Genomic DNA, 15,696 nt, shown 5'->3' with positions numbered 1-15,696 from the left:
ATATTTGACTTTGGAATGTGTTGCAGTTATATTATTATGCATATAGTTGATACTTCAGAATATTCACTTTCTGCAAAATAGTCTATGAAATCCAAACTTTGAAGGAATCGATCTCAATCAACATTCTTTGTATAAAGAACTTTTGAATGACCTTGGTAGATTCCATTTTGTGCAATAGTTCTAAACTTGATAATCAGATGATTTGACTTATAAATAGCAGTTTTATTTTTTAAAGTGAAACTATACTTGAATGCCAACATATGAACAGGAAAAACTGTTGCTGAACTGAGAAGCCTAATGCACTCTCTCATCAGCCTCTCCCTCTCTTAGGGGTAGTTTCTGAGCTATGTGTTAGGACTGCTAAGGTTTGTAAAACCATTTAAACTTTAGACTTTATGAAGATTTTTCTTCTCTATGATTTTGCTTTAGTTATACTCCATAATTGAGTTAAGCATGCCTCTACATTTTACATATTTATTTTATTGAGTAAAGTTTGGACTTTCACAAACTCATTTTCGATCTTCTCATAAATAAATTGCAATAGCAAACCTGAGTTTTCATCAACATATTTTATTCTTTTATTTATGTAACATTGTGCCAGATCTATTTGTTTCAAACAATCAATCTTGAAAATTGTTTCTTCCTAAGAAAAGCATTTAAAAAAATTTTTTTTAAAATAGATCTATCTAGCTAAAAGGCAGAGTGATAGAGGAGAGACAGAAAGGTCTTCCATCTTCTGGATAACTTCCAAAATGGCTGTAACTGCCAGCACTAGGCCAGGGTGAATCAAGGAGCTTGGAACTGCATCCAGGATTTCCACATGGGTTATCAGTGGCTGAACCCACATGGGTGCAGCGGCCCAAGTACTTGGGCCATCTTGTTCCCATAGTAATTTCTATGAAACTTGACTGTCCAAATATCTCTACAAATGGTAAGAGAGCAAGAATGTCAAAGAGGATGTAAACAGAGAGAACTCATCTTACCAAACTTAAAATTTACAAAGCTGCAAGAAGTCAGTGTGATACCACCACAAAAGCAAATAGAGTACTGAAGCAGAATAAAGAGTCCCCAGTTATTATTTATCAGTGCAGTCTTGCAGTTTCTTGCTAATGTTCCTGGGAAAGCAGAAATGATAGCTCCGGCACCTGAGCCCCAGTAATCAGCAGAGAGATGTTGCCCCTCCTTTTTCTTCTTTTCCTTTCCCTTTTAGTCCCTTGCCTTCCCTTGCCTTCCCTTGCCTTCCCTTCCCTTGCCTTGCCTTCCCTTGCCTTCCCTTGCCTTCCCTTGCCTTCCCTTGCCTTCCCTTGCCTTCCCTTGCCTTCCCTTGCCTTCCCTTGCCTTCCCTTGCCTTCCCTTGCCTTCCCTTGCCTTCCCTTGCCTTCCCTTGCCTTCCCTTGCCTTCCCTTGCCTTCCCTTGCCTTCCCTTGCCTTCCCTTGCCTTCCCTTGCCTTCCCTTGCCTTCCCTTGCCTTCCCTTGCCTTCCCTTGCCTTCCCTTGCCTTCCCTTGCCTTCCCTTGCCTTCCCTTGCCTTCCCTTGCCTTCCCTTGCCTTCCCTTGCCTTCCCTTGCCTTCCCTTGCCTTCCCTTGCCTTCCCTTGCCTTCCCTTGCCTTCCCTTGCCTTCCCTTGCCTTCCCTTGCCTTCCCTTGCCTTCCCTTGCCTTCCCTTGCCTTCCCTTGCCTTCCCTTGCCTTCCCTTGCCTTCCCTTGCCTTCCCTTGCCTTCCCTTGCCTTCCCTTGCCTTCCCTTGCCTTCCCTTGCCTTCCCTTGCCTTCCCTTGCCTTCCCTTGCCTTCCCTTGCCTTCCCTTGCCTTCCCTTGCCTTCCCTTGCCTTCCCTTGCCTTCCCTTCCCTTCCCTTCCCTTCCCTTCCCTTCCCTTCCCTTCCCTTCCCTTCCCTTCCCTTCCCTTCCCTTCCCTTCCCTTCCCTTCCCTTCCCTTCCCTTCCCTTCCCTTCCCTTCCCTTCCCTTCCCTTCCCTTCCCTTCCCTTCCCTTCCCTTCCCTTCCCTTCCCTTCCCTTCCCTTCCCTTCCCTTCCCTTCCCTTCCTTCCTTCCTTCCTTCCTTCCTTCCTTCCTCTCTCCTCTCTCTCCCACACCCCCATCTCTCCCTCTCAAACACTTTGAAAAATGCCTATCCATAGGTAAAATTTAAAATTGAAGCCTCACTTCCAAGCTTTAAAAATTAGCAACAGTATATGTGAACATTAAAATAATAAGACATAAAAGAAAACAGGGTATCAGGATCAGACAATTATTTCTGAAATGAGACAAAAATACATAATGGGATAATTTGGTAAAAATAAACACCTAAAATTAAATTTAAAATTTTATGTGCAGGGACGGCGCCATGGATCAATAGGCTAATCCTCCGCCTTGTGGTGCCAGCACACCAGCTTCTAGTCCTGGTCAGGGCTCCGGATTCTGTCCCGGTTGCCCCTCTTCCAGGCCAGCTCTCTGCTGTGGCCCAGGAGTGCAGTGGAGGATGGCCCAAGTCATTGGGCCCTGCACCCGCATGGGAGACCAGGAGAAGCACCTGTCTCCTGCCATCGGATCAGCGCGGTGCACTGGCCGCAGCACGCCGGCTGTGGTGGCCATTGGAGGGTGAACCAACGGCAAAGGAAGACCTTTGTCTCTGTCTTTCTCTCTCACTGTCCACTCTGCCTGTCAAAAGAATAAAAAAAAATATGTGCATAAAAACTTATAGTCACAGACCATGGCAACATATGTATAGAAAATATTCAGACATATCCGAATCATGAGAACATTTCATAAATTAATAAGAAAAGGATAGAAAAATTAGTAAAAAAGCTCGGGAAAGGCTCCACTACAGAGGAAGTACTGCTATAATTAAATTCCTCTGAAGAAAATATCAGAGAATTACAAAATTAAAACAACACAGCCATTGATATCCTTCAGGTTGTCACAATTCTTGGTCTGAAACCACAAAATCATAATTTGGGAAACAAGAATACTCATTAGTTCCTGGTAGCAATATTCATATATACATATTATTTGGACATAAGTATGATGAACATTATTAAAGTTGTTGCTATAGCTTAACAATCAGTAATTCTAAATCTGGTGTACTTTGGCCAATATGAACATAGAGTCACATAAAAAGATGTTGTGGAACTGCACATAGAAACCACAGGGCCAGAATTTTGGCACAGCAGGTTAAGCCTCCATCTGCAGTGCTGGTATCCCATGTGGATACCAGCTTGAGTCCTAGCTGTTGCACTTCCAATCCAGCTCCCTGCCAATGTGCCTGGGGAAGCAGTGGAAGATGGCCCAAGTCCTTTAGCACTTGCACCCATGTAGAAGACCCAGAAGAATCTCCTGGCTCCTGGTTTCAGCCTGGCTCAGCCTTGATTGTTGAGGCCATCTGGGGAGTGAACCAGTGGATGAAAGATTTCTCTCTATATATCTCTCCTCTCTATTATAACTCTGACTTTCAAATGAATAAATAAACCTTTTAAAAAAAAGCAATCTTACAATCTCTGAGTAACAGACTGGTTTATTCATACAATGGAATAAAGTACAGCAGATAAACAGCTTTTATGCAACTGCTTCTATAGCAGGACATATATTCCTGAATAATCACTGTTCTGCAAGTGGCTGATGAGAAATAATGAAGTGGGTGGGACAAATTATGGTCAAAAATTTTAAGAAGCCCCCCAAATTTTGAAACTTTATAACCAAAGCATTAATAATTTCAATAAACATGAACTAACACAGTTAAATTATAAAATTGCTGATCTTTAGTAATAAGATGCTTGAGAACATACAGTACCATAACTTTTGAAAATATTATAAAAGGTAGTTTTATAAAGACATGGTACCTGAACAAGGTACCATTCCTCCCCTGAAGCACTGGGACCATTACTGTTAATAATATATTCCCCAGAGTCATTGGAATGCAGGACCTAGAAAAGATGTTATCTGAATTCCACTTCTTCAGGCACACAATCTGCAGAAAACATGTATTCACCCTGTAGGACCAGGGCAAGTTCTTGTTCACATTGTCTATGCTGGGACTAGGGCTTTTGTGTTATAAACCCCAGCATTACCCATGGCCACCCAACAGGACCTGGAGAAGATCCCATACTCATCACATAATCTGAGGGCAATAACTGCTGTTGCCACAAGTCCCAGAATCACTTGGGCTTTCCTAGTTGGACAAGGTAACCCCATCTATATACCACACCACAACGATCGTGGCTACAGCTAACACAACCCTCAGGTTTCTGACACTTAACTCTGTTAACTGAAAACACACACCTTTCAAAGCACATGTCTGTGTCAAAGTCACTCTAGCACTGCAGTGAACTGCTGCAGACTAGACAACTGTGACACTCATAGACCCCACTGATACTGATTATAACTGATATTATCAGTTAGAGGTTACTCTTCTGGGAGGATGAAGAAAGAATAAGACTGTAGTTCCCTTTGTAAATGTTTATTCTTTTTTACTTAAAAGAGTAGAAATTTATTAAAACATCATTTATTACATCTCAGTGTTGAATACATACCTATTTTATATTCCAATATTTTGAATGTGTAAATTTTTTTAAATTGTGAAGAACATAATTTAAATAAAATATATTAGATATAATTGAAATACTTGACTAAAATAATGTCTTCTGAGGTGTTTTCTTATAAATGAAATATACAATTCCTTAGGAAAACAGATTGAGTGATAAATTATATTACTATAAATTAGACATTGACATTTTTATGATAATTTTAACATCAAAGGTATGTTTGGTTTGGTATATTAAAAAGTAATTTCAAAAATTAAACTGGTAAAATTCTAAGATTTAGAACAAACATTCTGCATCTGAATTAACAGCAAAAACAGTTTGTCTAATTCTAAAACAAATTACCAAGTTTTAATAAATAGAATTGATATTTGTTTAAATTCTTCTAAAATAGTTCTATTTTGATGAAATATGATTTTAAAAGAATATGCAAAGCAGTGGGGAATAGAACATTGTTAAATAAGCATTTTTGAAAAAACTGAACAGCTATCTAAAGTTTTTTGATATATTTGTATCATACTATTTCCCAAATATCATCAGCCCTGAATTGAAGTCTCATTAAATAAACTTAAGAATAATTAAGAACATTAAATGCAAAATGTTCAAGTTGGGACCAGGAATCAGTGTTTTCGAGATTCCCAGGTGATCCCAGTTTGTATCCTGAGATCAAAACATATGTAGCACGGATATTATTTCTCCCATTCCCTCAACCAGGAGCATATCACTCTTTATAGGAAAATACTTTGATGACATTAATTTGGATATTACTCTCTGATTTTAGAGCTTTTGGGATACTTGTTTTCATATAGATTGCAACAAAAATTTCTTTAAAAAAGAATCACTGTTAAAAACAACAATAGGCACACAATTTTAGTAAACTTGCCATTAACATTTATCATTATTTTGGTAGGTAATTTTGAACTCTTACCTAAAGATTATCACTTTAAATAGATTTATGCTTGCATACCCCATTTGACCAAATTTATTTTTGATCTAGCTTGAATATTTGTATACTATTAGCACCCTCAAAGAAAATATTGGGAGTGTGTATAGTTCTACTTATCTTGTGTAGCAAACCATTAGAATGGTGCTAATATAATTAATTAGCTGTACTTTGACAGAATTCACGTTTCCCTGGAAACATGGTGTCCTTGGGAAGAAGAGACTATAATTATGGCAAGTGGGAAATTGGCATACACATTCTGAACAGAAAAAGGCCTTCAGAAAGAGATAGAAATATTTTCTTTTGTAATGCTGAAAAGTCTACACTGCTGAATACAAAAATGGTTAAATGTAAATACTGGATAGGAAAAAAATGTTCACTTCTTGTCACATTGAAGTTGCTTTATATATTTAGTGTTTTTTCTCTTATGAAGACTTTGTTGTTGGTTTTGTTGTTTTTCCTTGAAGTATTAAGGATGAGGACTATGTTTGTTGATCCCAAATCCCCACACTGTACTTAGTAAACAGTGGGTGTTTAAAATAGTTATTGAGTGAATAAATGCAAATAATATTTACATCCAAATTTTATGATTTATGAAAAAGTTATAAAGGATTTACCCAGTAAATTTACCCAGTAAGAGATAGGTATCAACACTAAGAGATTTTACCTTCATGATGTGAAAAAAGGAAGAAGATAATAATCTCAGATAACTTAACTATATGGAAAACTGCTTCATATTCTTTTTTTTAATATTGGAGACATATTTATCATGTCTGGCAATACTAAAATCCTTGGTTTTTCAGAACTATGACTTTAGATGTAAGGCTATGCTATTGAATTGTTAATTTAGAAAGGTATGAACATGTGCCTAGAAAAAGTGATCAATTTTCTTACACAATTTTGAAGTTAAAATATAACATTGAAAAATCTGTAAAATTATAATTATAAATACTGTGTAAAAGAAAGACTGAATGATGAACTTGAATATTTATGGTATTCTGAGAGCTGAATAAACTTGACTGTCATGAAAGCCTATTCATGTAAAATTCCATGAAAAAGGAATGCAGTTACTACACCAAGAATGAATTTTAATTTATTCCCAATAATGCTAAATAATATCAAATGACATACATTTCCAAAGTGAGACTATCAATTTGTGTAGCAGCAAGCCAATTTGATCTAAAGGTTTACAATAACATTTCATAGTTTAGTAATGAAGTATTATGTTTGCAACATATAAATAAAACAAATAATATAACACTGGAAACTTCATTTCACTCCTTCATTTCACAAAGGAGTTAGCGTGTAATGCATCAGATCCTCCAAAGGTGTCAATTATAAAAATTTGAAAGCTGCACTTCTTTATTTAATGTCTTCTTCTCACTCAGGTGTTTAATCGCCAAAATCTGCTTTTGCATGCCAAATTCAAAACTATGTAACAAATGTTAAGATTTTTTTTTAAATAACCTGTTCTGCACGCAGCTAAACCAGGTGTGCATCCTAAATATCCTTTAACAGTATTGAGAATAATTTTTATTACCACAAACAATAGAAAGGAAATATGCATTGCATTAAAAGGCAGAGATACCTGAAATAAAGCTTGGAATCTTTAAAAGATATCATGTGCAAGGACTATCAGGAGACATGTTTCATGTTGAGTTGCATTTCAGTATTCTCACAGCTGCTACCATTTTGTAAGAATGTTGTTAGAGTAACTGCTAGGATACTCTAAAATTTCTAAGGTTAAATAGATGAAATTTCTTATTGTGGATGTTTTAATGAGTTTACATTCTCAGTTGTCTATAAGCTCATGCTACACTTTTCAAGTTCCTCAAAGCAAAGAACTTGCCTTCTATAAGGTCCTTTGCCAACTGGGGCTAGTTTTGGAATGTTAAGGTCGAGAACGCCCACTGCCCGAGGGATGACTCCAAAAGACCTCTCTCATGCAAATTGCAAAAGTTTTTTTTTTTTTTTTTTTTTTTCCTTTCCAGCATGCTGGGGCTCTCTGATCAAACCAGAACAGAGCAGACCCGAGGATCTACAGCATAGGGTTTATAAAGGCAAAAAACACAAAATCCGGAGTGGGGGAATGCACGGTTGCTATACACGGTTGCTAAGGCCAAAAAGAGAGCACATAGTTACTGGGGTCAACATAACCTAAGACCTAGGTGAAATTAATATCCATCATAATCTTGACAACACCAGTTACAATCATACAATTATCATTTATGATCTTGACATTAATCCAAATTATATGTAAGGCATAGACAAATCACATCTTTATCATTAACCCAGGTGCAACCTTTCTACTTTCAAGCTTGAGCAATCATGCTAGGTGTTTTCTGTGCTCTGTCAAGGATGATGTAGTGCACTGCTATTGTCTGACTATTTGAGATCATAGTTTCAGACCAGAGTCTCACAGTGGGGGGGGGGGGGGGGTTACGTTCCCAGAATGCAGTCTCAAGTGCTCCAAAATGGAGCCCCTACCGTCAAGGTGCTACTTCAGGAACACATTGTTGCACATGAATAATTGTAATTTTTGTCAAAGATGATCAAGGAAATTGGCTCAGAAATCATCCCAGGGCGGAAAATCTCTGTATCTCGTGGCCCCTAAATTTGAGCGAGCACATTCAATTCAGGAAAATCACTTACAAATCAGTTTTTCACCATGGTTTAACTGTGAAGTCTTCAGAAACTAAGGAGTGAGGCTGGTGCTCCCACAGCACCCAAAGTGACAGCAGCTTAGTCCTCTTCAGCATCCTGTCAGGGCGTTTGCTCGATCTCAGGGTCTCCACTACCATCTTCCTAGAAGTGGTCTTGTCCTCACAAAGAGTATAGTGAAACACTGGAATTCATGGTTTTGAGCAGGAGGTCTGCAAAAATGTAAAAATGCGTGTTATTTGTAAAATTTCACCCTCTCATAGGGCACAGGATGATCCAGATGTTGGGCAGCTCCTGTGTGAAGGGAGTTTAGAGAGGCCAGGGGCAGGAAGGCAGCAGAATCCTTGCTAGAGCTGCAGAGCTTCCAAAGCTGGGCCTCCCCGATGCTAAGCAGCTCACCAATGTGGCAGGCAATAGACCCGCCTTCTGTGACGTGTGCTACCCTGGCCTCCCACTAGAAAGAGCAGGGAAGCTGTGTGCTGTGCTAGGAGAGACTACCTCTCCAAACTAGGACTCCCTGGATGGCTCTGGCTGCGGGGCACCTGCGCCTGCATATCCTCAGGCTGGGCAACAAGTGAGGTGGCCTGCAGGATTTCACATGTCTGCACAGCTAGTGAGAGGGGCTGTGGGGTGGCAGGCACATATGCCCCTCCCTGCCTAGCTTCCTCCTCCTGCCCAGGGACCATGACAGGTACGTGTGTGCCTGCCAGGTATGCCTCTCTGTGCGCCTTGTGCCTGAACATGGCGCAGCCGACCGGGACCCCTGGCTGTATACAGGGGACACCTGTTTCAGTCTGCAACGCTGGGGTCAAGGGCCTCTCACCACTGGTTTGGCCCCTGTGAGGTACAGGAGAATACGTGTGTGTCTTCAGACTCCAGTCTTGCCCAGCCCACTGAAAAAGGCAGCAGCCAAATCCCATTAGCCCAGGGATTCAGGGTTGCCAATGGGCCCTGAGCGAGCTACGCCTGGTCCCTGGAGGGGCCGGGTCGCCTGCCTTTTAGCTTGGGAGGAAGCCCCAGAGAAGGAATGAATACAATGGAAGGGACCTGGCCATGAAGGCTGGGATCTCAGGAAGCGGCCCCACGTGGATGTGAACTTTTAGCTCCTGGGATCTTTCTTTTAAATCTCTGTTTGAAGGTCTGAGTGAAAGCATTAGGTGTAAATAATACAGAGATTGAATCTACCTTTTGCAGAATGAATGAGCTTTATATATATATATATATATATATATAATGACGTAGATGCAGTTTTGCAAATGAAACTGTGGAAGTGGCTGTTAACATGCTTGTTGCAATCAAAAGTGTTTTTTAAATGAAATATATCAAGAATAATCATGAATTCCTCTAAACCTTCTAAATATAATCTCAAGCTCATCTTTGCAGCAGCAAAACCCTTTAAGTAGGCATGTTTTGTAAACATAATTCACATTTCCACTAACTCTGGGCTAACCACTAAGGTAACTTTTGACCTAATAACCCTGGGAGAAGATGTTCGCTGATTTTCTGCTTGACAGCATTTATAAACAACCCTAACAGCCACTTCCACAGTCCATAACTGGCACACTTAACTTGCATCATGTGAAGCAATAGCTGTAATCCAAGAAAGAACACTAGTTGCTTCACATGATGCAAGTTAAGTGTGCATTGCAACAAAAATAAAGTCCATGCCTCCCCCTAAGAAATGTACATTACCTATAAAAATCATGTAGACAATGTATAACAAATAATTTTATTCCCCTAGTTGCACTAATTCTGTGTACACATTTAAATTAAAAAAAAAAAAACTTAGCCAGTTATGGACTTGGATGTGTTGAACAATGTTAAACCTAGGTGGATGTGAAAGCAACTGAAAGGAAACCCTAAATGTGATGGATTTTGAGTTTTTGTGGCTAAACATTGAAACAAGAAAAGGCATAATGCTTACCCAGTGATCAGCTGGATATATAACACACACATATACATATATAAAATGTTGAATATAGACGTGCTACTCAGTGCTTGCCCTTTCATGCCTATGTCCTTTCTAATTACTACACCTTCCTGGATGCAAAAACACTGTTCCACTTAACTCTTGGCTTACATTTGAGGAAAAATTAAAATTATGTGTTCGCAGAGGGAGAGCAATAAGAGGACCGATTATTGCTTCTATCCAATAAAATAACCTTGCTTTTAATTTCTCAAAATTGAGGATTCCCTTCCTGGCATGGAGACTGTTTCAAAAGCAATTACATTTTCCCCTCAAATTATGATTGATGTTAAATAACCTGGCCCAGGCAGCTACTGAAAGGTAATTAGATGGAATTGGTGAAAATCTTTTAAAAATTTTATTATTAAGTTTTTATTTATATAAGGTGAGCAAATTTCATATAGAGAGAATTAGGAGCATAGTGAATTTCCCACTCTAGTCTCACTTCCATTCTCCCTCCTCCTTCCTTTCTTACCCTTTCTTTTAATTTTTACAATGATATAAGTTGTTTATTGCCTTTGTGAGAAGTGTGGAGAAGTACTTCAAGGTAATACAAGACAGAAAAGAGAAGCTTAAGAAAATTTAACTTAGAAAAATGTAATTTGGTGCTTGCGCTGTGGTGCAGTGGGTTAACACCCTGGTCTGAAGCACCAGCATCCCATATGGGTGTCGGTTCTAGTCCTGGCTGCTCCTCTTCCGATCCAGCTCTCTGCTATGGCCTGGGATACCAGTAGATGGCCCGAGTCCTTGGGCCCCTGCACCCACATGGGAGACCTGGAAGAAGCTCCTAGCTCCTGGCTTTGGATTGGCGCAGCTCTGGACATTGCAGCCATCTGGGGAGTGAACCAGTGGATAGAAGATCTTTCTCTCTGTCTCTGCCTCTCTGTAACTCTCACTTTCAAATAAATAAAATCAATCTTTAAAAAAAAAGTAATTTAATCACCTCTATTAGTAATATGCTTCTACTTTCTTCAAAAAAAAAAAACACAATTCTTTGCATTTAAAATGAAATTTAGTGGTGATATGTGCGAGATGTTCTAAATGTCCTATAGAATTAGATTTAGTTATCTGAGTAATCTATATTCAAGTACATGTGTACATATACAATGTTGTCAGTACTAAAGTTAAAATTCAATGTCATATTTTTAAGATTTTTGATTAAGAAATGCAATCATTAGAAAAGTTTCTTCTATACCTTGTTTAACTCAACATCTTTTAAAGAATATGTGTTTGCATTTATGGATTCACTCCACAGTAGTCCCTGCTATGTCTATAATTTTACAGAATATAATAATTATGTACATACTCTCCAATCAGCAATCACTCTATAATCCTACAGACTATTTCTATCCTCAGGAATGTTTATGCCCATATCTTTCCACTTACAAATGTAAGAATACATGTAAAATATTTTTCTGAGTGATGTTGAAGTTTGCTAGATTTTTTTCCAAATTGCTCTGAAATAACTTGCCCTACTTCACACTCTTATATAAAACCTCTACCATAACAGCAAGGCAGCAAAGAGCTTTCCTGCCCTCCTAGGCTGAAAGTTACCAGAAGACATCCTTTCCAGGATTTACTCAGCTTGCATAAGCTGTCCCCTGGCTGCATATGCCCTGTTCCCCACTTCCATCACACCCCAGGCATGGTGGCTTTCAGTGCACAAGCTGCTCAGCTGTCTTTGGTGGTCCTCTCTCTGGCAATGTTCATGAGAGCACAGATTTGCCCCCTATGTGCCATCAAATATTTTTTATTTTTGTCTTCCTAGTAGACGAAAAACAGTATATATTTTAATTTTTAAAATGAATTTACAAAGAAAAAAACTCCACATTATATAATGCCTTAGTTTCACAAAAATGAGCCCAGTAATTGAGCACCTATTGTGTGTCTCATACTGTGAATAAAACATAAATGCCCTATATTCATGAATGTGTAGTCTAACCACTATTTACCCATAATTGTACATATTTTAAAATCTTGTACATTGCAGTACATTTTATAGTCTCAGAATTTATATTTCTAGTTGAATTCCAATATATTGTCCATACATGAGACTCAAAACAGATATGCATACTCTTAAATCAGTAAGAGCAATTTGGGAATTACCTTTTATAAATGCTTATTATGTCTGCTTGTATATCTATTACTGCCCTACCTAATTATTCATTTCTACTCAGAATTATCACTGAACAATATATAATAACATATACCTATTTTATTTTTCATTTTTTCTTTTAATTTATTACAATGACCCATGTGTATCATGAGTAAATTCCTTGACTCCAATTCAAACCCAAGGAGGTTGTGGCTACCTGGATTTTAATTTTCATTATTAGGTCATCAACTCTTATCTAAATTCTGCAATTGGTCCTAGAAACTTTCATGTTTACTACATCCCAGAATCATCCAGGGATAATGATCTTTCTCCTTTGCAGGATATTCTTCTCTGGATCTTATGGCACTGATAATTAATATTTTATATTCATGACAATATATTCCATGTAAGTATTCCATGACATATTTCCTTCATTTAATTTCCAGAAATTTTCTTTTCCTAAAGTTTTATTTATTTATTTGGTAGAGTTGCAGAGAGAGGGAGAGACAGAGAGAACAGTCTTCCTTTTGCTGGTTCACTCCCCAGATGGCTGCAAAGGCCAGAGTTGAGCTATTCTGAAGACAGGAGCCAGGAGCTCGTTCCAGGTCTCCCACATGGGTGCAGGGGCCCAAAGATTCAGGCCATCTTATTCTCTCCCAGGCCATAAGCAAGGATATGGATTGGAAGAGAAGCAGTCTGGACCTTACCTGGTACCTGCTGTGGGTGGAGGCTTAGCCCACTATGCCTTAGCCCCAGCACCACACCTAGAAATTGTCTTTACAGTCTGTTTTTTTAAAAAGATTTATTGATTTGTTTGAAAAACAAAGCTAGAGAGAGAAGACACAGAGAAATCTCCCATCTGCTGGTTCACTCCTCAAATGGCCAAAATGGCCAAAATTGTGCAGAAGTGAGGAGCTTAAACCAGGTCTCCTATGTGGGTAGGAGCAGCCCATTCCCTTGGGGCATCCTCTACTGCTTTCCCAGGTGCATTAGCACAGAGCTGGATTGGAAGTGGAACAGCTGGGACTTGAATTAGTTTCCATATGGGATGCTGACTTTTCAGACAGCAGCTTTACCTGCTATACCACAAGGCCAGACCCTATTTTTTGTTCACCTAATTTCTTTATTCATGTTTATCATGCTATTATTCCTACTGTTATGTATTTCTGTTAGGCCATCACAAAACACACCAAATACCGGAGTAAGGGAAAGGGTTTATTGGGGAAACCCAGCAGGCTGGAGGGAAGGGGTGAAGAAGAGAAAGAGAGAAAATGAAAGTATAAGAGAGAAACAGAGAGGAGAGGAGCTAGTGAGGAGAGAAGAGAGACAAGAGGGGGAGAGGAGAGCAGATGACCAGAGCCTAGAGAGCCACGTGTTCAGGAATAGGCCCTTTTAAAACTTTGCCAGAGGGTGGGAAGGGAAGTAGGAATATCTAATCCCTTTAGGATGGGGTGGAGCTTGACACCAGTGGTTGGGCCGTGTGGCTACCTGCCTTTCAGCAATGGTGGCGGGAACTGCGGCATAGGATGTAAATCAGAGTGTAGATCACACCATAGATAAAACTGTGCCAGTTTCCTAACAGCTACTACTAAATAACTGCTCCACTCACATGAATCACAAAACCATTTTTCTTGTCATGCCACTACCACTTATCTTTTTTGTCTTCAATTTTATTAGTTTTATCTGTTTTTGTCATTAATGCCTCACTGCAAGGCTTTATATCCATGAAAACGTGTATATCTGCTAGCTTTTTCATTGTGAGTGCATCAATTCATTTCAAGTTCCATAATATACTCTATTAAATTGTATCTATACATTTTTTCTCAAAACCTTTTTGAGGCTATGGACTCCTTTCAGCCCTTCAAATCATATTTTCTTTTTTTTTAATAATTTCTTTAATTAAAATCATGAGTAGCTGGATTTCAATATTGAATTTAAATCTGATGTAACTGAGATTGAGATAATGGGATCTCACCTTTATGCTTATTCTTCCATATTTTTTGGACTTAGTGCATGAAACTTTGCCTTATTTTAATGTGAGTTAATTGTCAGAGATATCTTTTCCAATGATATTATAAATATGTTTCACTCCAGTTGTGTTCAAACCAAATTACTTATTTCTACCTACAAAAATGAAAATTCAATGTAAATGATAGGATGTGTATCCCTTTTCTATTTTTCTCTTTGACCCTGAATTTATTACTTTTGCCTTTGATCATCAATAATCTAGTTAATGTCAATACTATTATGGCAGGTGGTGGCCATCTTTGTTGACTTTATTAAAAATTCATCAAATGCATCTAAACTCTGGTTGTCATTCTAGCCACTAAATTTATTGCAATTAATCTCAATCACTCATATCCATTGACATTCTTCTCCTTTGCTAGTGGTACTTAGTGTTATCCTTTCTGGAGTTTTATGAACCCACAAATTATTTGATTTTTCAAAATATTCGAGGGAACATTTTTAAGATTTATTTATTAATTATTTGAAATTCAGACTTACAGTGAGGCAGAGGAAGAGGCAGGGGTCATCCATCCTCTGGTTCACTCCATAAATGGCCACAATGGCTGGAGCTGGGCCAATCCAAAGCCAGGAACCAGGAGTCAGGGTGTTCTTCCAGGTCTCCCACATGGGTGCAGGGGCCCAAGAATGTGGGCCATATTCTACAGCTTTCCCAGACCTTACTAAGAGCTGGATCAGAAAAGAAGTCAGAACTTGAGCTTGTGCACATATGGGATGCCAGCAATGTAGGCACCAGCTTTATTCACTATGCCATAGAGCAAGCACCAAGCCATTCTTCATTTGTAGCTTTCTTATAGGATTGTTCTGTCACATGACATGATCCTTTCTTATTTTCAAACATTATCTTTACAACGTCTTTTAAATAAACTTAACTTTTTCACAAAAGTCCTCTTGCTTGACATTTTATTAAGTTCATCTCAAATGTTCATTTCTGCTCACAATCAAAATTCAAGAAATCTCTTAATGTCTACATTTCTTATTAATTTTTGTTTTGCTTTTGAATCTATTACTCTGTCTTATGGATAGCATTAATTATAAAGTTCATCCCAGAGGTAACATTAGAAACCTGTTGCTATCTTCCTTGTTTACACTGTGAGACCTTCAAGTCATTCACAATATGCCAGTTTTCCTAGTTACTTTCAAGTATCATTTCCCAAACCATAGGGATAGTGACACCTTTCACCCTTTCAGACCATATATACATTTTTTACAGTTTTTTATATTTATTGGATTCCATCTTAGCCATTGACTATGGAATTATCTATCCTTTAGGTTGGTATTCTTCCTTTGTGATTATTCAGTTACAAAGCATTCACTTTTCTAGATTTAATTTCTTGCAATTCACATGTATTCTCAAAGTGACTTCTTAATATTTTATTTAAGTTATACAAGCTTCATGTATTTCATATATACATATTTAGGAGCTTAATGATATTTCTCCCTTTACCCTCCCTCCGCCCACACTCCGATTC

The 15,696-nt window shown here is 38.5% G+C and overlaps 1 protein-coding gene across 24 annotated transcripts in view; it reads right to left on the bottom strand.

Moving 5' to 3' along the window:
• The window catches only part of LOC103345692 (NAD kinase), a 79,996-nt gene that overhangs the window by 32,498 nt on the left and 31,802 nt on the right, over positions 1-15,696 (bottom strand). For 15 of the 24 annotated variants that reach the window (XR_011378178.1, XR_011378183.1, XR_011378175.1 and 12 more), the window contains 2 exons: positions 14,705-14,893; positions 8,130-8,350 (listed from right to left, as the gene is read on the bottom strand). The exons of 7 other annotated variants lie outside the window; for them this stretch is intronic. Coding sequence is in view for 2 of the 17 variants with exons in the window: in XM_070047351.1 (XP_069903452.1) it covers positions 8,330-8,350; positions 14,705-14,893 (210 nt within the window). In the remaining 15 variants the exon portion in view is untranslated. Of the gene's footprint in view, positions 1-3,494; positions 8,351-14,704; positions 14,894-15,696 lie in introns of those variants that run through there. 2 more of the 24 variants (XM_070047352.1, XR_011378186.1) reach the window with 2 other exon arrangements.

This window comes from Oryctolagus cuniculus, chromosome 8, assembly GCF_964237555.1.
Source record: "Oryctolagus cuniculus chromosome 8, mOryCun1.1, whole genome shotgun sequence".
Classification (NCBI taxonomy): Eukaryota; Metazoa; Chordata; class Mammalia; order Lagomorpha; family Leporidae; genus Oryctolagus; species Oryctolagus cuniculus.
The sequence above is the reverse complement of the archived record's forward strand: the minus strand, read 5'-3'. Positions and strand labels throughout refer to the sequence as shown.